This window comes from Perissodus microlepis, chromosome 2, assembly GCF_051167445.1.
Source record: "Perissodus microlepis isolate ML-2025 ecotype Zambia chromosome 2, ASM5116744v1, whole genome shotgun sequence".
Taxonomy (NCBI): domain Eukaryota; kingdom Metazoa; phylum Chordata; class Actinopteri; order Cichliformes; family Cichlidae; genus Perissodus; species Perissodus microlepis.
The window spans coordinates 11164414-11191141 of record NC_140462.1 but is presented as its reverse complement, the minus strand read 5'-3'; the positions used below and the strand labels follow the sequence as shown (position 1 = coordinate 11191141).

Genomic DNA, 26728 nt, shown 5'->3' with positions numbered 1-26728 from the left:
AATGCAGTTACAGCCTTTAGCATATCCTCAGATCAAATTTGTTTCAACTTTTTTGGCATCAAATAGGATACATTTTGGATTTATGAATGTGCACGTTTTTAAAGTGAGTGTGAGTGTACATACAGAAGAACATTTTTCAAAGATTTTTTTGTTTTTATGTGTGGTCGTTTTTTGTTTCCTAATAGACAGTTATTTTCCTACCTCCAAAGCAACCCTTTTTCTCTCAACAATCATCCTTTCTGCCACTGTGTTCTGTGCTTGTCACTCTGTTCTGGTTGCTGTCAGCAGGTATATGCAAAGAGTGCTCTTCCACATGGCTCCATCATCCATCTTTTGCCTTTTTTTTCGTTGTTACTTCAAACTAGTTGTCCTCTTATTCCTCTCACTCTACTCAGTGCTCAATGCTTTTTTTGTTAAATTGACTCCTCTCTTTCCATTTTCCACTTCTTCTATCATAATTGAATCCTTTTCATGTTCAATATCCTGAAACTGAAAGAAAATATGGGGAGAAAATGGAATGAAGCTTTTTGGGGGGGGAGGACTGTTGGAGGAGGAGATAAATCTGCAGAGAAGATGGCAAGATATTTTGAATAACACACTGCTCAGTGAGGTTTTCCTCTCATTAACGTGAAAAGAAAGGACAGAATGAAGAGGAAGCAGATTTTTGATGTCGGCTTCCATCCATATTGTTCAGTTTCTGGATCTGAAGGGGATAGTGCTCAGCAGTATAAAAAAATAGCACAAGAGCAGAGAGGAAGAGAGTTGATGAATGAGGGAAGCTGTAAAAATAGAAAGCCAAAGGGAGAAGGGAAGGGAAGCATGCAGAGAGAAAAGAAGTTGTTTGTCTCAGTTTAGAGGAGCTGGACTGGCTGTGAATGCACATGTTATCACTGGTAGGTCAGGTCTTACATAATTTTACAGGCTCGACAGAAATCATTGTTCTAATGATGAAGCCATGTTTATTTTAGATGAGTTGTGTGTGCGCGTGGGTGGAAAACAGGGAGTGAGAGAGAAAGAGAGGCAGTAAAGGCTGACTACCTTCCAATAATGTAAAGGCAGGTGTGTGTGTGTGTGTGTGTGTGTGTGTGTGTGTGTGTGTGTGTGTGTGTGTGTGTGTGTGTGTGTGTGTGTGCGCGCATGTGGGGTATCCTCCTCCATCATCTTCTGAGCAGCACATGTAATATTCAGTGTTATCCATGTGTTCATATGAATGAGATGCTGCCTGTCAATCTTAAGGCTAGAGACTCAAATAGTGGATCGACTCCGGTGGACCTTTGCTACAGGAAAGCAAACCCTCCTCTCTGTTCTTCTTCTGTTCTCCTCTTTCTTTTTTGCCTCTCACTGCGTTGCCTTCTCACTCTGTGCTCCAAACCTTTTTCCTCTTCCCTGTCTGTCCATTTCTCGTCTCATCCTCTTTCTTCTTTAGTCCTCGTTGACTATTCTGCTTCCTCTCCTGCTCTCCTCCTGCAAGGCATCTCATAATTGCCTTCATATTTTCTCTTCCTGCATGTGCTTTAAATCCTCAATTTGCCCAGTACATCTTTTTGTTCCTCTTCTCCTGATTATATCTTCATTTTCTCGCATCGTCCATTTCATAGCTCCATTACGAAGAAATACGGGTTGAATGGATATGCAAACAAGGGCTACTATTGCCTGTTAAGAAAAAAAACTATTTAACAAGCTTTGTCAGAAATTTTGAGAAGGTATATAATATGCTTCATAATGTGCTAAAATCGATTTATCCTTTGATTTTCCTTTGCTCATCCAGTTCGTCATTGGTATAGGGGTCAGGTGGGGGATAGAGCCCAACCGAGCTGAAACAGACTGTCTATCTGTTGCAGACCTAACACACAGAGACAGACAACATTCACGGTTATGGTCAGTTTCATGCAAACACCACACAGAAGGGCCCCAGGCTGGATTTAAAAACCCACGACCTTCTCACTTTGCTGCCCTGCTGAAAATATCGATATCAAGTCTAAAAAAGGTTAAACTGGAGTCAAACTTGTATGATCAAGACAGTCTCTTTTTGATTAATCTCTTTGAATTCTCAAATTTATATTTTGAACAGAGCACTAACAGTGCTCCAGCCAGCACACAGTCTCTTGCTAGCTGGCCCAGCTACAAATAAGTTGCAAAACTTACCTAAATGTGTTTATAATGAGCCATCCTGCGGCATAAGTAGTGGTGCAATCAGTTTAGAATTTGCTCATGTCACTAAAATGCTTGTATTGGTTAGGCTCCATTTTAAAACTTTTAATCCAAGTAGTTTGTTAAGTGTGTTACAGCTAATTAGTTTTCATATTAATTCATCACTGTTGTGATAATGACCCAGAAGGCTTCATAAGCCCTTATAATCATTTTATTTTCAGTTGTATGGCTTTAAATCCACTTGAGGTGATATTAATTGTTAATGGAAGGTCATTTAATATTTTAAATGCAGAGATTAGTTGTTGTTTTTTTAAACTTGTTTATATCTTTTTTGATACATTTGTATAGTTTGGAGAATTGTAAAATGGTTTGATTGACTTGATTGAAATGTTAAATACTTTTGTTCTAATAACTGCAAGATTTCACTGTGTGAACAGGCTTATCGGTTGCTCAGCTTCTCACTCTAAATCAATGTGTTGCTTTTCCAAATGTGAGCATGTAGTATCTAAAATTTTTGTAAAGCAAATCTGCTGCCTCTATTGAGCATTCTTCATTCCTGCAGTACAGTAATCTGACGCAGTGTATCCCTGAAATCCACTCGCTGCTCTGTGCAATCTGTTCACAAAGCTCATATATCAGCTTCACAAGGCACTGATCAGATCCCAGATCAGTCCTCGTCTCTAAGTAGAATGTTGCCTAAGGAAAAGAGCAGAGACTTGGTGGAGAGGGAAAGGAAGATGAGGAGGGGGAGAATTAGAGACTATGGGGAAAAAGATGAGGGTGGGAGGATGGGAATTCGGCAAGGTTCCAGAGCCATGAATAAAATGCATAAAGTACACAGTAAATTTTTAATGCTGTTTAGTTTCTACTGAGAGGCCAGATTTGCATCCTCATCCCCTGATTATGACATCTTCAGTCAACACTCCAGGCTTGGCATTGCCCATTTTAATGTTAATGTGAGTGTTTGCACAAATTCACTATTACCCGCTTGTGAGAATAGGCATATACACACACATACACACTCACACAAAACACACACTTTTCAGAGAAGGTTACTTCTGCTGAGAGAAGCTAATCGGGCTGAAACCATTCCCGCTTTGGTTCCTTCTGTCCCTTTTCTTGTCACAGACTTCCTAAGGGACCTCCTATCAGATAATATCAGGCACATCACATTAAACTGAGAAAAAGAAAATGAGCTGACCTGGTGAAGTCCTACTAGACTGACTATGAGGTCATCATAACAGTGAAAGACTATTTCAGATCTTCCTTAGAAGCAGACCAAAAGCACTGTTTATGTAGCTTTAATAGTTCCCCCTCACACTGATAGCCTACAGGGCGCTTTACAACTGGCTCACCAAAGGATTCAGTCTGGCTCACTGGATAATCTGTCAGAGCCTAACAAATGAAGAGACAGCTTTTATTTATTTAGTCAGTTTTTGCACTTTGTGTTTTAAGTTGCATCTTCATATACAGTGCTGTGAAAAAGTATTTGCCTCCTACCAGATTTCATCAGTTTTTTCCATATTTGTTGCTCTTACATGTTTCAGGTGATCAAACAAATTTTATTATTACAAAAATATAACCCAAGTAAATACAAAGTTTTTAAACCGTGATTTTAATTGTTAAGAGGAAAAAATTACCCAAACCTAGCAGGCCATCTGTGAAAAAGTAATTGCCCAACGTAATAAGGTGAAAAGTAATAAGGAAGGGGGTATATACTTTTTCACAGCACTGTACATATATCGATTCTGTAGACGAAGAGCAAGATTTTTGGTGCTGGAGGCATTCTGTTTTATGTCTACTGTCTGCTCGTAGTCCAAGTTCAGTTGACTGATAATGTCAGACTGTCTAAAAGTAGTTAAACAGTATATGTCGAGCGTAAAAGACGGATTGCTTTTGCAGCAATGTGGTTTTATTGAATATGAAGACTTTCAGAAAGTATACTTAAATAAAAAAGGTTTCCTAGGCTGCTATGCAATGGCTATACTTAGTCAGCTTGTATGGATCAAATTGGGGTGCATACACCCCAATTTGATTGTAAATGAATGTGACATCCTCGTGTAGAATAAACATTGAGGTACCATGGCAATACAAATGAAGTCAGCAGCCCACAATTACTTCATGATTGTACAATAACTAATAAAATAGAAATGGCATTGACAAAGAATGAGAATAAAAATCTGGTGTCACACTGGTGAAACAATTCTCAGCCTTTAACTTTTATATGAGCATGTTCACAATCCCATTTCTTATTGTTGTTATTGTTGTCTTTGCTTCACTGTGTTTCTCCTGTTGCACCATGTATCATACTGAGCTTGAATATTTTATAGCAGAGTCAGCAGAGCTCAGTACATTTTAGCTGTGACCCCTTCATAATATTATGTTTTTCATTTGAATACCTAACAGCTATCCTATAAAAGTCTCCTCTAAGTCAAGGGTCAGATGGGGTGAACTGCCAGGGGAATTTCTTTTGCCTCCACAATCCTGTTGGGAGACTTGTTAAACTGCAGTTCTGCAGCAATTTACACTGTGGCTAACTGACAAATATCCCACTTTTCATGCATTAAAGTGTTTATATGCCACTTTGATTTCTCAAAGTACTCCAGTTAGTACTGTATATTCAAAATAGGAACTAGAAACTTTTTTTTCAGTATGTAATATATGCAAAAAAAACATATTCCTGACTGAAATCTGACTTAGAGATGAGACCCAGAATAAACAGCACAGTCATACATATAGGGAGTGCAGAATTATTAGGCAAGTTGTATTTTTGAGGAATAATTTTATTATTGAACAACAACCATGTTCTCAATGAACCCACAAAACTCATTAATATCAAAGCTGAATGTTTTTGGAAGTAGTTTTTAGTTTGTTTTCAGTTTTAGCTATTTTAGGGGGATATCTGTGTGTGCAGGTGACTATTACTGTGCATAATTATTAGGCAACTTAACAAAAAACAAATATATACCCATTTCAATTATTTATTTTTACCAGTGAAACCAATATAACATCTCCACATTCACAAATATACATTTCTGACATTCAAAAACAAAACAAAAACAAATCAGCGACCAATATAGCCACCTTTCTTTGCAAGGACACTCAAAAGCCTGCCATCCATGGATTCTGTCAGTGTTTTGATCTGTTCACCATCAACATTGCGTGCAGCAGCAACCACAGCCTCCCAGACACTGTTCAGAGAGGTGTACTGTTTTCCCTCCTTGTAAATCTCACATTTGATGATGGACCTCAGGTTCTCAATGGGGTTCAGATCAGGTGAACAAGGTGGCCATGTCATTAGTTTTTCTTCTTTTACACCCTTTCTTGCCAGCCACGCTGTGGAGTACTTGGACGCGTGTGATGGAGCATTGTCCTGCATGAAAATCATGTTTTTCTTGAAGGATGCAGACTTCTTCCTGTACCACTGCTTGAAGAAGGTGTCTTCCAGAAACTGGCAGTAGGACTGGGAGTTGAGCTTGACTCCATCCTCAACCCGAAAAGGCCCCACAAGCTCATCTTTGATGATACCAGCCCAAACCAGTACTCCACCTCCACCTTGCTGGCGTCTGAGTCGGACTGGAGCTCTCTGACCTTTACCAATCCAGCCACGGGCCCATCCATCTGGCCCATCAAGACTCACTCTCATTTCATCAGTCCATAAAACCTTAGAAAAATCAGTCTTGAGATATTTCTTGGCCCAGTCTTGACGTTTCAGCTTGTGTGTCTTGTTCAGTGGTGGTCGTTTTTCAGCCTTTCTTACCTTGGCCATGTCTCTGAGTATTGCACACCTTGTGCTTTTGGGCACTCCAGTGATGTTGCAGCTCTGAAATACGGCCAAACTGGTGGCAAGTGGCATCTTGGCAGCTGCACGCTTGACTTTTCTCAGTTCATGGGCAGTTATTTTGCGCCTTGGTTTTTCCACACGCTTCTTGCGACCCTGTTGACTATTTTGAATGAAACGCTTGATTGTTCGATGATCACGCTTCAGAAGCTTTGCAATTTTGAGACTGCTGCATCCCTCTGCAAGATATCTCACTATTTTTGACTTTTCTGAGCCTGTCAAGTCCTTCTTTTGACCCATTTTGCCAAACGAAAGGACGTTGCCTAATAATTATGCACACCTGATATAGGGTGTTGATGTCATTAGACCACACCCCTTCTCATTACAGAGATGCACATCACCTAATATGCTTAATTGGTAGTAGGCTTTCGAGCCTATACAGCTTGGAGTAAGACAACATGCATGAAGAGGATGATGTGGACAAAATACTCATTTGCCTAATAATTCTGCACTCCCTTTATAAATGTATTACCTACAATATCCTAATTTGTTGTTTTCACTATATCCATTGCATTTCCTCATTGGCATGGTGCCCCTTGTCTTTCCCTGGGAAGACAGTTAAAACACTGCTGCTACATTTTAATGTATCCTCTAGCTCCTAAGCTTAATGAAACTACTCACTGCAATTTGAAGGTGTTTGCACAAAAACATGTAGTCAGTTAACCATAATTAAAATAGAGGTGGTAAATAAACTGTAATATGAACAGGTGTATAATAAAAGAATCCAATTTTCAGTGACAGCTGTTATGCTACATTTCTTAATTGATTTTTAATTGAACACCTCAAAAAAGACTTAATTACACAGATATTTTGTGTGAGCGTGTGCGTATATGTGTGTGTCAGAGCTTCTGCAGTGTTCACAAGTTTGGACACAACATGGTTAACAGGTTTTTTTCCTGACACTCGCTCCTGAAAGTTCCACCATCACCTCCAACAAAGACGATATGATAATAACGACACAGTTTTATGTCCTTGTAATCACTTTAAAGGGTTTGAATGACATTGGGGCAGTGTCGCAGCGAGCTAAACAGCCAGTTAATGCTTTTGAGATGAGCACAATAAAATATTAATGGGGGTCTTGGGCAAGGAAAGGTCATCACTGTGACTGAAGCTGAATAATAAGAGAGCTAGTAGCAACACTGTGAACCTTAAGTGACACCAGCTAGAAAACAGTGGAGGCTCTTCTCAGGCAACAGCAGCTCAGCTGCTGTCCTCTGTTGGATACAGTTAACGCTCTTATCTGGTGTGAACTTTTGTTTGTTGTTTGTTTTTTTAGTCACAGGTAAAATTTGTCTCACTAGAAAATACAGAGGAGTTCCAAATTGTAGATGGTACAGAAAACAAATATAGTGATTCTACCAAAGCTGCAGAAAAACAAATGAAAACCATTAGTGTTACTGACTGTAAATAACCCAATGTAAAGAGGCGCTATAATCCATCATGATGTTTGTGTGATTTTTTTTGTACACAGGTGTAAGAAAAGAGAAAATACTGTGACTTTAACAAAAATAAGAAAATGTCTTGAAGTTTAATCAGGTTTTAATTACAGATGACAAGTTAGCTTCTGGATTATTTGAAGGCAGATAGAATAAAATTCAAAATAACTACATTTTTTTATGTTTTCAGACCACTTTAAGTGATCTTAGGGCAGGGATGTCAAACTCATTTTACATCATGGTCGAGATACAGCCCACTTCGACCTTAAATGGGCCAGACCAGTGTAAAGATGTTTAACTTATGTTTAACTACACATTTAATCCCTGAGATATGTAAAAAAGTGCATGATACATGATAAAGAAATGCTCCTATAGTAAATCAAAGAATTATAACTCTTAAATTGTAAGAAATAAATGTGTGAAATTACATGTTAAAATTAAGTTTATTAATTAAAAAAAAAGTTAAGATGTAATTGATGTAAAGTCCAAAATCTATACCCTCCTTCATGTTTTCCAGTGTTGGATTTGACTCTTTTCGAGCTCGTTCTCGCTCCTGGTCCTTATTTTTGGACATCCCTGTCTTAGGAGAAAGAAGGGATTTAAAAATAAACTTTTTCAAAATTTTTGTTCATCTGAACTAAAAGTCTATAAGGATTTAATCTAGCTGACCATCTGTTTCAGTGCATTAAGATATGTCCAGCAAGAATGGGCTCTGCTTGTGATAAAACTAGCCCCTCAACAGCATTGTTAACACAGGCAGCCAACAAAACATGAAAGCAATCTTCATTTGATCATAATACATTATTTTGCTGCTCAATAACTGCTGTTAGTCAGAGAGCAGCTTGCGTACCGACCCTTAAGTCTACTGACTACTTCCTATGTTTTTCCCTGACCAGAAGTCTCAGTCCACTCAAAAATGTTGTTAGAAGAATCAAAAGAAAAGCAAGCAGCTCATCGTCTCCTGTGCGTTCAGTTCCCGCCACAGCAGGCCAAATTGAGTTTAGTGAAAGAAAGAAAATACAGGACTACCCTTTAGCCTTTGGCTTAGTTTGTTCACCAGACCACTTACCCCTCTTGTTTCTGTCTTAACGTCATCATATTCACCAAGAACTTGCCTTACAAGATCTTATGTCTACTCTTAAATCCCAGAAGATTGCACCCATTTACCCAAAGGATAGCATCCATAGAGATTACATAAAGCCTATTAAAAGTCAGTGTCCCATGAATATAATTATGAAGCTATTATTGTTACACTGAGATGGTTACATATTATTTCTTGGACCACCCTCATTTTTACAGATTCCACTGCATTTCAAAGCTGCTGTTGCTGCTGATGTTGTTTTTGCATGTCACTTTAGCTGTTTTTCCTCTCAGTTGGGACTGGATTTAGCTACAGCATCAATTAGTTAATGGACATTTTTCATCTACAGATTAGATCCAGATTAAAACAGTAAACCTTTTGTTTAGTCTCTGTCCCTGAAAATTTTACATGCCCTCCTTTTCTCTTTTTTTTTTCATATGGCATTTTGGCATTTGTAAAAAGGACCCCAGTTAAATAATTTGCTGCTTTCTTCTGCGCAACTTCCATGCCTCTCCCTCTCTCTTTCTTCTCTCCTTTCCCTTATGCTGCCCTGTTACTCTGCGTGTACAATTTGGCCTCAATGTGTTTCAAATTACATGCCACATCAAATAAGGCTATCTCATAATGCTGCGAGCGCCGGTGCAAGTGTGTGGGTCCTTGGGTATTCCACCACCTTCAGATTCGTATTAAATGAAACTCTAGAGTTCAACTCAGTATTCAGAATGAGTAATACAGGGTTGTAATACATCTGATAGACATAGCATACTGTGCCATTATCACTGACCTTTCTTTTCTTCTCCCTCCCCTCTATTCCTTTCTGTCCTCTGCAATCATCTAAAGGAAGCAGAGGTAAGTAGAGTCATTGTTTTTGTAACTGTCATTATTTTGAAACACATTGTAATTCTTTAGTAAAGTTTTAGTGCACTTACAAACTCCTGGATAGGTGTTGCTGATTTAATTGCACAGCAGGTTAGGTGGCTAGTCTGGCATAGTATGTTATAGTCCAGCATATTAAAATTCTGCTGTTGTGCTTGTAGGTTTCACACTCTCAAGCAAGCTTACTATGTTTCAATGAAGTAAACTGAATTAACCTGACTTCTCTGGCAGTTTGCTTCAGAGTATTACTGAGGCTGGGTTATGTGGGCTGTCTGCGTTCATCCCAACAATGTTGGCAAAGGTCATAGTTACTGTTGCATAAATAAAGAAAAACTACTAGTTATTTTGAAAAAAATCATAAAAGTAGCATCCAAAAAGAAAGTTAAATTCAAGTATGCATGTGCATGGTTGTGTATCTATATTTATTTATTGTGTGCAGTGTTTTTTTATTTAGAATCTGGAAATATCTGTGCATGTCTGACTGAATGGCTGATCTGGTTTAGAGAGGAAAGACAGCATCTGGCAGTGTGGTTGAGGTTGTATCACTGTCCAAGGAACGGGAAAGCTGCTCAACGGTGAAGACACTAATAATGCTGAAACAGAGCAGGAGATGTGGACATAAAATAAATGAAAGAAAATAATGTGAGGACATGATTTAAGTAAGCGCCTAAGGGAGAGGCTAATTAGATTTCATCTCCTGATTTCAAACTTCTGCGTTGGCTCAAATTTTGACGGTTGTCATTTATAGAACAAGGACTGTATGAGTGGGTCAACTGTCCATTTTCACTGGACTGTTCCATATTACTGATACTAATTTAGTCTCTCTCACTTTTATTCTCTTTTATACTCACTCTCCCTCGCTCTCTCTCTCTCCCTATAACTCAGTAACACAGGAGATAGAGATCCTGTTTTCAGACCCAGCAGGTTCACAAATGTCACTGACACAGGCTCACTTCCTGCTGACACACATATGGTTCACCCAGGGAAATCATTTAGAAGACACCACCACTACACACCTCTGCGTGCATATATTTGTGTGTATTAGTACGTTATGTAATATTATTATCTTTATTATTAAATATAAACTGAATCTGACAGGAGGAGTCAACTACAGCTCTTCCTTTAGGTACCCACACATGGTGTCTTGGTAATAAAACTGTTATAATAAACTAAAATGTTGGTAAATCTAAATAATTGAAAAATACCTTCAATTATAAAAAAACAAAAAACAAAAATTTCCTTAAAACCCTAATAACACAAACGTTTTTGTGTGTTGTAAGCCGTTATCGTGTATGTTAAAGCATAAAGTGTTTACGAAAGTTCAATCAAGTACAAATATCAGTTTATGCTTAACAGATCAGATGTTTTAAATGCAAATCTGCTGCTTTTTCTATAAGTGGCTACTCCAAAAGGACACCACTTATACCACTTTTTCCTTTCATCTATATGTCAGACCATTCTTTGTTTATTCTTTACTTACGTAAAACACATTACATGACACTAACAAAGTCATCACTCTACCCACAGTGGGCTTATTACTTTAATTGCTCTACACAGCAGAAGATGTCTCTAACAAGTCAGGAAATCTGCTCTTAATTGAACCAATGTATCAAATAGTATTAAAAAATCCAAATCCTTTATCAACTTAACTGAATGAAGCCAGTTATTTTTTTATTTGAATATGTTCAGTTCATGAAGCTTTCCCTTTAACTCTAAACAAAACTGTAGTGAACAAAAACTTGTTCAAATAGAGTCATGAAAATCATATTTGACCAGTGTTAATTCATAATGGCTGTTAAATGTTATGCTGCTTTGTTTGCTCTTTGGAGCATATAACCTTCTTCACGCTCGAGTGTTTCTGCTGCAAGTTTCTATTTACATTTGTGCCCTGTTTTATTATCCGAACAAGCTCATACCATACATATTTTCTATTGAAATCAACAAGAGACAAACAAAAAAACAGAGAAGAATGGAAACAGGATTTCTCAGTAGTGACATTTAGTATTTGGTTTGTTCACTTTCTGTTCAATAAAATAATCTGTCCACTCTTCACATGTTTAGTTTTTTCATAACCCAATCGCTTCTGTTGTGTTTCCACTCAGGATGACTACTTCAAAAGCTGGGCACCTGCAAAGTCTCTCGATCAAGGTGAGTTTTGCTTTTTTTTTTGTGTTACTATAAATCTTTGTATTACTGTAAGCTGTATGTGAAACTACGGGTAGAAATGGAAAACTCCACTGCTGCTTTGAGTTCTAAGTTAAGCTCTTAGTCATTTTTTTTAAACTAGTAAATGATGCCTGATGCTGTACCTTTTACCGTATACCATATTATGTGTCTAATAATCCAAGTAAGCCAATCAGAAAGTCTAAGAAACATTAAATACTGGGAGTACTGGGAGAGGTTTGTCAGATTTTGTCAAATTCAACAGATATAAAAAGCGCATAGTCCTCAAATTGAAGCTATTGGAAGGAGTATATTTGTGCTAAAATGCAGGCATAGTATATTTAACCTTCTTTTAGCACACATACAGTCATGTCCAAAAGGAGTTTTCATAGTTTTTAATTCTATGCAGTCCGACCCATGACTCAGCAGCTTGTAGCAGCATAACTACGTATGAATAACTACTTTTAACTACCCAATATTCATTTTTTGTATAACTTTATTATTCCCTCTCATCATTGTAGAGGAATTTTTCAGCCATTATCTTGTAGATTTATTGTTCTGCTTGGGATCACGGTCCTGCTGCATGACCCAATTTGGACCTGCATAGGTTTAGCTCTCAGACAGACAGCATCACATCTGACTCTAGAATACTTTGGGATACAGAGTAGTTCATGGTCCACTTAGTGGACACAGTATGTAGACAGTGTAATAAATATATAAATTGTTTGATAAATTAGAAATTAATACTGAAGGTCATCGACAAGTAGAACTAGTTCAAAACCAGTAAATGTCAAGTGTTATAAAGAGATAATTTACGTCGCTGACTCTTTATTGTGTGACTTGTGTTTGATGTTCACATTGCATTTACATGTTACCTTTGTATTTTAGCATTTTTCAGTAAAGATGCTGGAAGGACTCTGAGTTGCACTGTTGAGTGATTTGCTGCCAACAACCCAATAATCTCCCTTATGTAATACTCGTATTGTGCAGACAAAAATCCATTTAGTTTATGTGTACTCATCTTTCTTTTGTCTTCTAAAAGCAAGTCTCCATAATGTGATTTGCAGCATTTTTTCATGAATGCATCGCAAGTGGTGTCTAATTCTTAAAGTTAAGGTAGTTCTGCTGTTTTTTGACTGTGTGCATGTGTCTGGCCAAATGTTCTTTCTTTTGCACTGTACGTGCTGCTTATGGACTAGTATGGCAATAATGCCAAGTCCACTTTATCAGTCACAGTCAAGTGTGTAATGCTCTTAGACCCCCAGTAACTCTTGACTAACCTCAGTTATTACAAACACTAACTCACTTTCATTCACACTCACAGTCCTGCTTTACTTACGTATGCAGACGCACACACACACTCTCACACCGAGGCAGTTTGTGGGGTTAATTGGACGGCAGCTTTTTGAACAGCGCACCAGAAATCTTGCTACCACTGAGCTTGTTCTGTTCTTTGCTGGCTTGGTTTTGCATATGTAGCACAGTAACTGCAACTCTTCAGGGAAAGACTTGCTGAGCAGGTTTATCTGGGCCAGCTCCTCGTGGATACTGAGCCTAATGAGAACAGCCTTGCCTCAGTGCATCAAATTTTGGTGATACTCTAGTTTCTCAGAGATAAGTAAAAACAAAAGGTAAACAGAGCTTCATTCTCTTAACTAGGGACTCAGTGCTTGCTGCATTATGGATATTATTCTTTGTGCCAAAATCCAGGAGGAGTGAGGCCAGATTTAGGTGCTAAAAGAATTATATACTTGGCCAAAAAAAGGTACTGTAGTGCCACAACATCTGTGTCACATTTCTTTCTATACCTGGAGGCACTGGTTTGATTTAACCTCTCATAGGATTCAATATTGATGTTGTCAGCTGTATATTATTTGCAACATCTTTCACCAAATTAGGCCGGAGACCAAACACAATAAACACAAGAGTGCTTCATTTCTCATTTTATTGGTGCTGACAGAGTAAACCTGAAGAGAAAGAACACTTACTGCACTGGCAAACTAAAGACATTCAGCATCTGTGTGGTTACGCATGTACACTCAAGCGAGGTGTTACTCTTTACTTGCTAGCATTTGGCTCCTGGTAATTATACCAGGGGTTTTAATTTTTATATGTCCAGCCATTCGTTTAAATTTAACCAATAGGGACATACTAGAACCAAAAGACAGATTGAAAAAAGCAAAACAAAAAAACCCCAAGGTGTAGTTTTCCTTTAATTGCAACAAGAGTCAGTAAAGTTCACCGATTACATCATTTGTCTTTTACCATTTGTTACATTTTGTTTCGAAAGTGCTCCTTGATGAGAACACTAACATCAAACTGTCCACTCCATGCATGTGAGTCATTCTGGTTCAACACAGCAATGTGACATCTGTGCATTTATCTGGAGACTCATTGGGTGCAGCTGAAGCGCAGGTCATATTCATGCCAATTAAATACTGCACATACTTTTTTGTGCCATATCATTTCTCCTGCAGCGCTGCACATCAGCTGCAACATCACTGCTCCCCTGCTGCAGAGCTCGAAACAGCCTGCCCTTTCTGCACTCCTTCAAACTGCACTCTGCAGTTACTCCCACACAAACAGCTCAGCTGGGAGTAATGGATGGCTAAATGATTAGGCACCAAATAAGTATGAGGAATCAATCTAACAATCTGGTCCTCTTTTGGGAATATTTGCTGTTATTACGTGCTTCTTCAGTCGGTCCAGTTTTCACCCAGCTGATACTACAGGCATTTCATTCCTTACTGTAAACTTCACCTTTGAACCAAATCAGAGTATTGGATGTGAATGACTCATGATCTAAGCAAAACTAACTCATCAACTATCTACAATTTTTAGTATTCAGAGGATTTTAGGTTTCCTTTAAGTTTTAAAATGAGGAATTAAAGTTGCCTAAACTGAAAGGTAGACAATAAAGATTCTAGGTAACGCAGAGTGAATGTGAGGAACCACTGCAAAAAAAAAATGTACAAAATGATTAAATCTTATATAATCTAATGTGTGTGGTCAGATCGCTAATGATACTGAAATGACATGTGCGACCACAGCACTTGATTGGAGGTCAGTACAGGAAAAACAATACCGTGCACCTGCAGGTTTCACTTTGACTAATGAATCCCAGGTCGTCCTTGGAGACTAATCAGCAGCAGAAAGGTTGATTGGGGGAAAATCCAGTCCCTGATGAATCACTCTGCAATTAATGTTCACCTTTGTAGCATGGGTAGCATGGATGAAATTAGTGCTATCACAAATGGCTTGTTTGTAATGCTGAGTGATCAAATCCACTGGTGCTAAATCTGTTTTCCAGACATGTCGTGCCTACTGAGTTCCCACAGATGTGGGTTCAAAAGATTTGAAAAACATTAAAATCAGTTACTAGAATTAGGATGGGACAGCATTGTTGATAGATTTTGCATGTAGTCATGATTTTCTGTAGCTGTTTGCGTATTTGTTGACAGTAATATTTTCCTTTTTTCCTATCCAGTGATAGTATGATTTTCATTGTGTTTTGCTGTTAGTGTGCCTTTGCTAGTGCTGTAGTCACACGATACAAGACAATGCTCTCCTCCTATCAAAGATCAGTTGTACCAGCCTCACATTGGCAGTTGTATTTATTTATTTTTAGGCAGTTAAAAAAAACTGCTGAAACTGAAACCTAAAATCCCACAATGCTTCCTGGGTCCATCTTACATATGCTTAGATCGGCAGTACATTAACTTGTTTCCATGGTGACAGTTCATTGATCTGCCTGATTTCTAGTCATGGATGAACTGTTTTGGCTTCTTTACGTACCCCCCCAAAAAACTGTGTCCAATTAAGGATACAGTGACACAAGCCTAGAGACCAGTGAGTGACTCCCGGACAACCAAAGGCAACAAGACAAAAATGTGTATTCTCCAACTAACTGCAAAGTGGTTGCTGGCAGTTGATTTGCAGTGAAATTCACTGCAAAGAAATATACAGGGCTGCACTAAAAACCTTTTGAGATTGCTTTGGTCCCTAGCAGGTTGCTGTGGTCACCTATAATTTTCTATAAAAGATATACGATTGGCTTAAAACACTTCCCCACACATAGAGCAGTACTGGAATAGTTTACAGTTGCACTTTTTCAAGTTTATCTATTATTTAAGCAGTTACAAGGAGATTTTATGTACTTCTTTGCACTTAATTTCAGCAAACAATTTCTTAAATCAAACTCGTTTCAAGCTCCAAATCTGTTGTTTGCATGTGTTTAGTTCCTCACTGGAGGTTCTAACGCTGCAAAATTGGAAATAGTTTTTGATTTTTTTTTAACCTGTTATGTATTGTATAAACCCATTTTTAAATTGGCTAGATCATATAGATGTTGGTATCCTATAGCTAAAAGCAAACATTCAGCTCCTCAAATCTCACAAGTCATTTTTCTAAAAGACTAAAGTAGTCACAAACTTAACTATTTAACTTTAGGTTAAGTTTAAGGCAATTTACTAAAGCAGTTGAATTCTAATTCACTGCCTTTTCTTTAAACATTACCCGCATTTTGTTTTGTCCCTTCAATTTTATTTGTTCTCTTTCATATTTTCAAGATAATTTCCTTTTTCTTCCGTCCTTTTCACTTCACAGCCCTGTGTATCTGCTCATTGTTTCTACACAGTTTTCTATTATTTCTGACGTATTGAGTTCATCACATGGAAATTACATAATATTGAACAATGGGTTACTGTTAATCAACATGCCACTGTGCCGTAAATACACGCACACACATGCAGTTAAAGCCTGTGAGAGTTCATTGGTTGCTATATTCATGCACCTTTAATTAATTTTTTAAGGAATTTGGTTGCTATTCTTATATTTTTGTGCTCGTGTTTTATCAGTGTATTTTATTCTTTAAATGAAACTGTTAAAAAAAAAGAATAACTCACCAACAGAACACCCCTCCTGCTTGTTAGTAGTTCATTAATTTTTAATTAGTTTTTTATCAGATAACGTTGAGTTGCTAACAAGTAAAATAAATAATTATGATAAAAATTTTATTAAAATAGTGCTTAGAAAAGTAAATGAGAAATGCAAATTTGAATTTGCAAAACAAATAATGTTCTTCATCAAAATGCACGTAGCGTGATACACAAAGATAGGAATTAAATTTGCAATTAAATGTGTCTTTAAAAAGCAAAATTTGGAAAAATCCCACACAGCAATTAAATGCTACAACCCTTCAGTCTCGCTCGTCCATGTGCCCAGATATTTTGCTGTGCATGAACTTGTTTCCATGGTGACAGTTCGTTGACCTGCCTGTTTTCTAGTCATGGATGGTTAAAAACTGTTAAAAACTGCCTCTTTACGTGTTGCACTTAATACAAAATTCTACAGCCCTCTGAGGAGGTAGGGTTGTGTGGGTTGCACTGGCCTGAGTCCCAGACAGCTCAGCTCATCCTGTAGGTGGATTACATAGACATCTGCTGTACTCACATCAGGGCTTATGTTTCATAGCGTGCCAGAACGGCCCCAAAATGGCCCAGGAACAATCAGGAAGAGGTTACTGAATATGAAACAAGATAAATGTTTTACCACAGAAACCAAAGCCCATGTTATTAAAACTACAAAAATAACTAGCCAAAATATTCTCAACTCAAGTTTCTCTTTCCAGAGTTTTAACAGAGATTGTGTCTAAAAATTATATTTTTATTGTTATTATATTGGTTAATTTGCTTCTTTTGTTAAGAAAAATAGTTTGAATTGATGTTTTATTTTGACAGGTACGAACCCAAAGCATGCATTTGTAATTACTAGCACAGTTAATTGGTTATCAGAAAGGTAAATAGACTCACGCTTCTATAATGCTTTCATACTGTGTTTGAGCCACTCAGTGTTTTGTCACTACAGGCCTCGTTCACTTATTTACACAAGTGCTTTTTTCTATGCCTCAGTGCTTTTAACTAAATATTTGCACACACTCACACTGATAAATGCATCTGGGGCAGCATGCATACTATAGGTTGAACCACCAGCCTTCAAAGTGATAGGCAACCTGCTCTATCTCCTCAGCCATAGCTGCAGAATATTTGTAGCATTGCTTTCAGAAACTTTAATTTACAGCTGAGAAAATTCCATCTCATAAAGAATGTGAGTTTGGTTTTAAAAAAAAAAGTACTTTTTATTTTTTAAAAATAAAAAATACTTTTTTTTTTTTGCACCAACGGTGACAGTACAGAGGCATATGAAGTCAGAGACAAGCTGGAAGACATGCATACACTTTAATTATTGTTTTTACTTTTCAAGCACGACTGCAGTGACCTGGAAAAAGAGTGACGGCCTACTACAGTGATTAAAATATCCGCCATGTCCTGACATTTACATTTAATTTTGCAGTTTACAAGGAAGAAAAAAAATACATTCTGTTAGAGAGTCTCAAATATGGATCACACGTTTTTGTATTTACATTAATTTAGGCATGTGTTTTATTTCTTTTACTGAAACATTGTACTAACCAGTGTCTCAACATTCTCTCGCCTTGTTGTAACACACTTAACCCTGTGTACCATGTTTCAACTTATTACATATTACTGCCTGGTCTTCAGAATCCATCCAGTTAAACCTGAATCCTATATGTCCTCCAGGGCAGCTTAGACTTCTTCCAAAGTCAGACTGAATTATTATTTATAACTTTCTACATGTGCATTAATTTCAGTCCCATCAGTAATGGTTGGAGAGTTGTGCTTAACAGGCTTTTCAGCCCAAGTAGACAGACAGAGAGATGAGAGGAGAGGAGGAAGAGTCCTTGGAAGAAGATAACGGATGTGCTGTCAGCGAGACCAATGGTAGAAACAGTATTCTGGTTATTTGAATCTGGCTTCCTCCGTATGGGCTTGCCCAACAGATTTGTGAGCTTGTTATTGCAATGCATTATCCAGAGAGGGGAGTCAAAGGGAAGATTACAAATGCCAGACAGGGCCTCATTATCACAGCCAGTCCAGAGGAGCACAGGAGAGTCAAACTGGCACCAAGATACAACTAGAGGATGCAATACAAGCGCAGAAAAAAACAATACAATTCAAGTTGTCAATTTTCAGGTGTTTGCTGCTTGTCTATTCTTATTAGTTTACATAATGAATTAGTGGTTGCTATGGGGACCGTTTTGGCAGCAGAACCCAAAGTCGTTTGTGAAGCGCTCAGGTTTGGCAGTACCAGCGGCAAACAAAGCCTTGAAAATCTGGAGCTTCCAAATTGCCAATCGGCCTGATTAGACATGACACTGCGTTTTCCCAGCAGAGTGTTCGTCGTTGTTATATATTTCATCAGCTCTTTCTCCAATTCACTAAGTCGCAGTCTCTCTGAAGATATTCTGTCTGTCAGTTCCCATTTCTCATTGGTCCATCTTTAATCTTCTGTAACTCTGTCACTGCCTCTTAATACGTTCTCATAAACCCGCCTTTGATCTGCGCCTGGAGGAGCTAAAAGAATTAGAAAGAGGGAAACTGATAAGAGACATATAGGACAACAAACAGTCAGCACCTCAGCTCTGTGTATGAAATGGAGTGTGTGCTGGAGCAAGAACAAATATCTCATTTCGGTGTAATGTGCTAAGGGTTTGTTGCTCGCTCACCAGGCGTTCTTTAAACATTGTTTACCGCTCTGATTTTAATGGCTTGTTGGCCACATCATAAAAAATGACTCAATATCCACGACCCTCAGCTCAGCCCTTATCTCGCTCTTTCAGAGGAGTGAGCTCTCGCCGTGTTGAGCCTCGGCACATAAAAGGGATTATCAACGAAAAAGCACACATACATGCTACACTGATTTGAGGCATACACAGCAAATTAACCAGTCAAATACGCACACAGTGGAGGTAATCAATGATACCTGGAGCCTGCTGAGATGCAGAGGAAGTAAATACACACAGTCACACCGAGGGTATTGTTAATTTAATGAAGAGACAAAGCCAATCATAACAACAAAGCAATTAAATATCTGTGCAGCTGAGATGGAAAGACGTAAAGGTATGGAAGGCGCTAAAGCAGTGATTAAGAAATGACAAATGTCAGCAGACCACACCGAGTGGAGTGAATTATTACTGCCCCCCGCCACCAAAATCAACAACAAAATAAAGTGAACTGCAGTTATTTGAACGGTGCTGAACAAGCTGTTTTCAAGGAGAGATGCGCACAGTAGTAGATCACGCAGACAGAGAGTCGAGTGAATGGGTGTGTTGTTGTTTTGATTCTGCCCTTCTTGCCCCGTGGCCACTAGAGACTCTGATGATAATTGTAAATTATAGGATAAATAAACTTCAGAGGATATGAGCAGGCAGTTGTTGCAAGCGATCATAGCAGGAGCCCTCGAGCTAAACGGCAGCACGCACAAGTGACAGTGGCATCGGGGAGTATCGGGAAGGAAGAAGGCAGGGGAGGATACAAAAGATATATAGACATGAGGCCTACAGAGAACACTTGAGAGAGAGTGCCTGCAGAGAGGATAACTCAGAGATAAGAAAGTTTTCCCATAATGAGGAGGAGAGAAAGTCTGGCAAAAGGGAGAGAAGGGAGGAATAATGAACAGAGGGCATATTGACAAAAGTTGGACTAAGTTTTGCACACACACACAAACACCCACACCCTCTTTCCTGATCATTAAATACACTTCGTGGTCAGTCCCCGCTCAAAAGTCTTGCTCGCTAATAAATACTGGAGATGGATGAGTTCGGAGAGTTAATCATTTCTGGGTGTTAATGTCACAGCCTACAGACAGACATGACAAACTCCCTGTACCTCAGTGTTTGGCTGCTCTGCTTCCTCCCTGAGGTAGTGCTGCCACTGGCTTCCTTCCATATGGGATGTTGTAGTGCTGTGAGTGTGTAAGAGCGAGAATAGTGTAGCAATTACTCTTTTATAATGAGAACAATTCTGTCACTTTGCCTCTCTGCCAAATTTGCCAATGGATTCTATAATGTATTTCTGGTGATTAAGAGGCATTATGTGAGGAAATACTTCTGGTCAGGTTGTAAATTGATTAAGCTAAAACACAAAGTAGGAGTGTAAAATATTGGCACACAGTCGCATTTGCCTTCTTTCTGAGAGTTTGACATGTTTGTCTATTAAGTACAGAGCTGGAGATGGAGGGAATTCCATTATAGTGGGGAAAATAATTATTTGATCTCCTTCTGAATAATTACGTTTTCTCACTTAAAAAGAAACAAAGTGTCTCTGATTTTATGGTAGTTTAATTTAAATGAAGAGAGATAGAATATCAACCAGTTTGCCAGTAAACATGGGAGAAGGTGCTGTTGAAACCAAAACTGAGATATCTGGCATCAACTCCACAAGGCATCTTTGGGGGAAGAGATAATTTCTCTTCCTGTGTGTGACCTCGAGAACACCATTGTGGGGATGGTGTTCTTTAGGTCATATCACGGAGATGGAAACATTATGCTTTGAGGCTTTTTTGGTTCAAGGATGGGGCTGTGTACTGTAATATTATGGACGAGAACCTCTTTCCCTTAGCCAGAACACTGAAGATTGGTCATGGATGGATTTTCCAGCACAACAGTGACCCAAAACATACCACCAAGGCAACAAAGAAGTGGCTAAAGAATATTGTAAACTATTACTTTAACCATGCAAAAGCATTCTCTAATGAATTTGTCTTATTTTTATGATTTTTTCATTCAGAGCGAGTGGCTGAACCTGGCCGATATGGAGACCCAAGAACTAAAGCCCACTCTAGCTCGGCCAAAAAGACAGTACAGGATGGTGAGTTCTTATTTTAGTTTGTTTAGTTTGTTTTTAAATCTATGGTAATATATGTTTTTCTATTGCTCCAGGTACTCTGAGCTACTTTGAGCTCATACTTGGTTGATACCATAACGATCCTGTCCTTGTAGATAGAGTTCATTTGCCTATTCGGATTTAGCTGACTTGCTGTGTATGTATTATTAGGTTAGAATGATGTTGCTTCTCATATAGCTATACAGACTGATCACAGATTATAAGGTGCTTTGTGGACAGGCACTGATTTAGACAATAGACTGTGGCATTACTTTACATTGAGCTTAAACTGGTCTGATGTGTCTGCTGAAGTTTATGAATAACATCGGATATAATGCAAAAGTGTTTAATTAATTTAGTTCCCCAGCCCTGTTCAGGTTGATTACAGAGATGCCATGGTGGTAAATAAAAGATAAATAAAGCTAATTGCCTCATCTGAACTAGATGGATCACTGCATATTCACACAGAATGATTAAGCCTAGCCTCTTTCCTAACGAATAGTAATTTCAAGGTTTGTCTTCAGTACTAACATGCAGTTAGATCTTTAATACGTTGGATGCAATTTTTGCAGTTTTTCCTCTGTGCACCACCACAGTAGATTGTGAATAAAATAATTGTGCAAAACACAAGGTCAGTTTTTTTCATAATATAAGAAGTGCTCCTATGTCCACTCGCCAGAAGGTATTGACAAGGCATAACCACGAAAGTCACAGAATCATTTCAAGAGCATGCACCAGGGGAGCAAGTTGTAATGACCATCCCCTGAGAGTGCTTGTTACGCTGTGTGGAGGATTTGTTGTGCTACCAGAGATGCACAGTGCACCTTAAATGACAGAGTTGCAAGGCAGAAAGGTAAACATTGGAACAAATGTGTGAATCCAAATGCAAACTGAAATGCATCCTTTCACCGACTACGTGCTCTTTTCTGTTTGTTATCCAGTTACACATATTTTTATCTGTAATTCAGTGCGAGATAAATAACACGGTAACACATAGTAATCCGCACTTTCTACGAAAAAGACCTGTGATGTTGCGAAACCCTGGATACATTTTCAGTACATTTTCTGTGAGTTCACACAGATGCATCTGGACGTCTGGTTATTTTTAGTTATTTACAGGTTCTCTTGTGTTTGATGTCATCTTGATGATGAAAGCAGTGTCACTGTATAACAATGCAGTGCTGCGTATCCTAAAACATGCTTTTGATTGGCTATACATTAGCTTCAAAACAGAATGATCATGGCTGTGAGTTGTAGGACCCAAAAAACTCAGTAACAGAGTAAAGTAAAGTGATTCACTGGTGCTGACCCTGTATGGACTATTGGGAAATAAACTTCACGGATTTCCCATTTAAATGGAGCACAATATTTATTTGATTTACGCACTTTATGCAAAGTTGATATAAAGGACACGTTATTTGGCCATGTTAACTGCTGTTTGTGTAATTTTTTCTAGGAACAATAATAAGATGGTGAGATTAGTTACTAATAACAGGAGAGGAGACGAGATAAAAGCAGGGGAAAAACTGGGCTATATCTGTGTGAGATTATCCATGCTTGCACACACACGTGCACACAAACACACACTTCAGCTTCAGATTAATGATTGCCACAGTCTAGGACAGTGCAGAAACATTTAATTATCTCTGACACTGAAGGGTGAGGCAAGAGGTCAGATCTGTCCTCTGTGCATGTGTGCATGTTTGTGTATTCACGTGTGTGTGTATGTGTGTGTGTGTGTATACAGAGAAAAAAAAAAGGACGAGATCACAGTGTGTCAATGAGCCAAAAATCACAGTGTAAGTCAAGCTTGTGGTCTTTCATTGTGACCTCTCATGAAATTGACTAAAGGTCAAGCTGACACAAGCTACTGTCTGGCAGCAACACATGGCCAGTTAAGTGCCTTGGGGATCTTTTTAAAGCAGAAGAAAGGAGACCACTTGACATTGTACAAGAATTAAAAAAAAGGTTTTTCCTTTTTTTAAAAAGAATTCTAGAATGAATAAAATGAAAAACTTCCCCTCCTGAATAGGTCCTTGCCATTCAAGCATCTGGTGCCCACAGGTGTAATGTCTATAATATTTCTTTCTTTCTTCCTTGCATTGCTTTGAAGCAAAGGAACAAGGAAATTACAGACTGCATTTTACAAAACTGTGTAATGATGCAGGGCTTCAAAATAAATGCAAATGCTTGTTCATCACAGGTTTCATACTAAAATTAAAAAAAATAAATAAATACATTAATATTAATTTTGAAGCTAGATTGGAAAAAGATTGTGACAAACACGATGGTCCCCAGAGGATGAATCCCTGACTATTGTGCCAGAGAAGTTTGTACTTCCTTGAGGTTTACATTTGTGATTTTGAGGGAAATGGCTTATCTTTGGAGTCAGAATCAGAATCAGAATACTTTATTAATCCCTGGGGGAAATTATTTTTTGTTACAGTGCTCCATTATAAACCAACATTAAGACAAGACAGACAATACGCTAACTAAGAATAGTACAATATATACATATATATACATACATAAGTCACTCATAAATAAATAGCTGGAAAAGAAACATGTGTAGTTGTAGCTGTAACCAGTGTGTTAAGTGGATGCGTTGTACAGGGAGATGGCCACAGGCAGGAAAGATTTCCTGTGTCGTTCAGTGGTGCTTTTCGGTAATCTCAGTCTCTCACTGAACGTGCTCCTGTGACTGACTAGCATGTCATGGAGTGGGTGGGAGGTGTTATCCAACATTGTCTTTATCTTGGACAGCATCCGCCTCTCCGACACCACCTTGAGGGAGTCCAGCTCCATCCCCACAACATTACTGGCCTTACGGATTAGTTTATTAAGTCTGTTGGCATCTGCGACCCTCAGCCTGCTCCCCCAGCATGCAACAGCATAGAGGATCGCACTGGCCACAACAGACTCATAGAAAATCCTGAGCATTTTCTGGCAGATGTTGAAGGACCTCAGTCGCCTCAAAAAATAGAGACGACTCTGGCCCTTCCTGTAAAGTGCTGTGGTGTTTTTAGCCCAGTCCAGTTTATTGTCAATGTGTACTCCAAGGTATTTATAGTCCTCCACAATGTCAACACTGACCCCCTGGATTGAAACAGGGGTCAAGTGTTTCCTGGTCTTCCTGAAGTCCACGATCAGTTCCTTGGTCTTTGCCACGTTGAGCTGCAGATGATTCTGCTCACACCACGTGACAAAGGAGTCGACCACAGCCCGGTACTCTGTCAAAGTCAATGGACATAATTAGCAATTCACAGGTCCCTCAGATTATATTAAGCTATAAATTATAATCCACCATCCTGTCAAAATTCTACTCTGTGTGTTACATTGGGTTTTTTTTAAATACTTGATAAGCTGTACAATAGCCTGCTGTACCTAGATATTACAGGCCTGAACTGCTGAAGTTATCACTGCATAGCTATATTGCCTAATAACTTGGTTTAACAGCTGTTATCAGCAGCTTGCTTCAGCTGACATCCTGTTTTTATTTTCTCAGCGAGGATGCAACATGACCCCCCAGCTTCTACATCTAGCATTGTTTGAACACTTTAAAAGTGTGTCTCCGTTCCAAACTAGACAATTTCATGCATATTCTATGTTATTTTTGCCCTGTTCGTCACACCAACAGTAAAAACTATAAACATGCTTCAAGCAAGACAGGCTAGGTAGCTTTGGCATTAACTTTGTTTCATCCGTGACTATTAACAACTTCCACCAGAAATTAATGTCCTCTAGTAGGCATGTTGTCCTTAAAAGCATCTTTGTGCCTTTTCTTTGAAGCTGTCTTCAAAGACTCTTTGATTATTTTCTTTCATAGTGTCCTTTTAGAATTGTTTTGCTGCCAGCAACAGCTTCACAAAGCATCCTCTTTTAGGGATTTTCACAATAAAGTGTGTATATGTGTGTGTGCATATAATGGTTGTTTGGCAGTGATGAATATTCAGCTTGTAAGTGATAGTCAATAGCCTCTCTGTCTAGATATTTTTCTTCTGTAAGCCAATGTGGTCTCTGACATTCAAACTGTAACAGCCTGTTTATCTTCTCCATTCCTCAGTTACATCCACAATAATATGATTTGCCCATGTTTTCAATAATTAATTTTCTGGATGGTGATTCTGCTCTTTCCCTGTGCTGTCCCCGAGGCTCTCTGTGCTTGCTTTCATCCCTCTATCACTCCTCTCTGACATCCCTTGCTCTAGAACCTCTTTGAGGCCAAATAGTAAGATCCCGAGGAATGTTCACAAAGCATAGAGGGAAGATTTTAATCTCCTATTGATATGTTTGTCTATCTCCCTCTCTTTCTCCCTGTCTTGTTTTTATTTCTAACCCTCTAAGGCAAAAGAGAAGAAACACCTTTTTAATTAGTGTATCAAAGCCTAAAAGGGGTGCTCATATTTCTAATAAGAGTTGTGAATTTGTCCTTTGGGAATGTTTTTTGGAGCTCTTGTTTATTTAATTTCAAGCTTATGTGTTATTAGAAAAAAAAAGTGGTTAACACGTTTACCTAACAAGTCAAAGATCCCTGGTTCAACCCCATCACTCGGGGGTTGCGTGAGGAAGGGGCATCTCATGTAAATATCTGCCATGTCAAATATGCAGAGCTGTGACCTCTAGTGAATAAGGGAGCAGCCGAAAGTAGCTGTTTATCTGAGGAGCACAAACAATGGCGAGCAATTGAGAACAGAATGGATAAAGGAATATACACATCCATACCCAAAGGTTACTAAAAATATCTGGCTGACCCATGTAAAGCTCAACAGCAATTAAATTGAGGTCACGGTCTGTTCTCTGGCAGGGCTTGCTGGGATTGTGGCCTCTACTATTGGACTCTATCTTTATTACCCAATCACTGCACTTCCCCCTGGCATTCATCCAGTATTAGAGGACACAAGAGTAGTGTTTTATCTTCCACCGCTTCTTTTCTAGGAAGTTTTACCTGCCTCTTAAGGAACATTAAAGTTTAAAAAAGGGGGACAAAAAGTCTTGCTAAGACAAAAACGTAAGCAAGTAGGGTCATTTACTGTCAGCTCTAATTGTGATAACATTTTACAGCCACAGGTACAATGTGCTTTTCTGCCAGGAAGGGTTGCAGCAATTAAATAGCTACAATTTATGTATGGGATTGGATCTCCTGGAAAATGAGGAGACTGAGGACATTAAACCTCCATATCTGCAAGTTTCATTTTTAAATAATGACTACAACAATGTCATCACTTTACTACAGTTGCCAGTTTTTATCTCATGAAAAAAAGCAGGGAGTTTAAAATCACTGAAATCCTCTTCCCGTATCCCCCTGGGCATATTCCTCTAAACCAGGGATTTCAAACTTTTGATCTGTGGACCACAAGAACGCAAGTGTGAAAATTGCAGAAAACGAGGGAATAATTTAGAGCAATTATGGCTCAAAAGGTAGAGCAGGTTGTCCACT

At 38.6% G+C, this 26728-nt stretch overlaps 1 protein-coding gene across 2 annotated transcripts in view; it reads left to right on the top strand.

Annotated features, from left to right (window-relative positions):
* Nucleotides 1–26728, top strand: part of spock1 (SPARC (osteonectin), cwcv and kazal like domains proteoglycan 1) — a 107473-nt gene that overhangs the window by 41797 nt on the left and 38948 nt on the right. For both annotated transcript variants that reach the window (XM_084945814.1, XM_084945806.1), the window contains exons 3-4: nt 11488–11533; nt 21196–21276. In XM_084945814.1, the coding sequence (XP_084801940.1) occupies nt 11488–11533; nt 21196–21276 (127 nt within the window). The remainder of the gene's footprint in view (nt 1–11487; nt 11534–21195; nt 21277–26728) is intronic.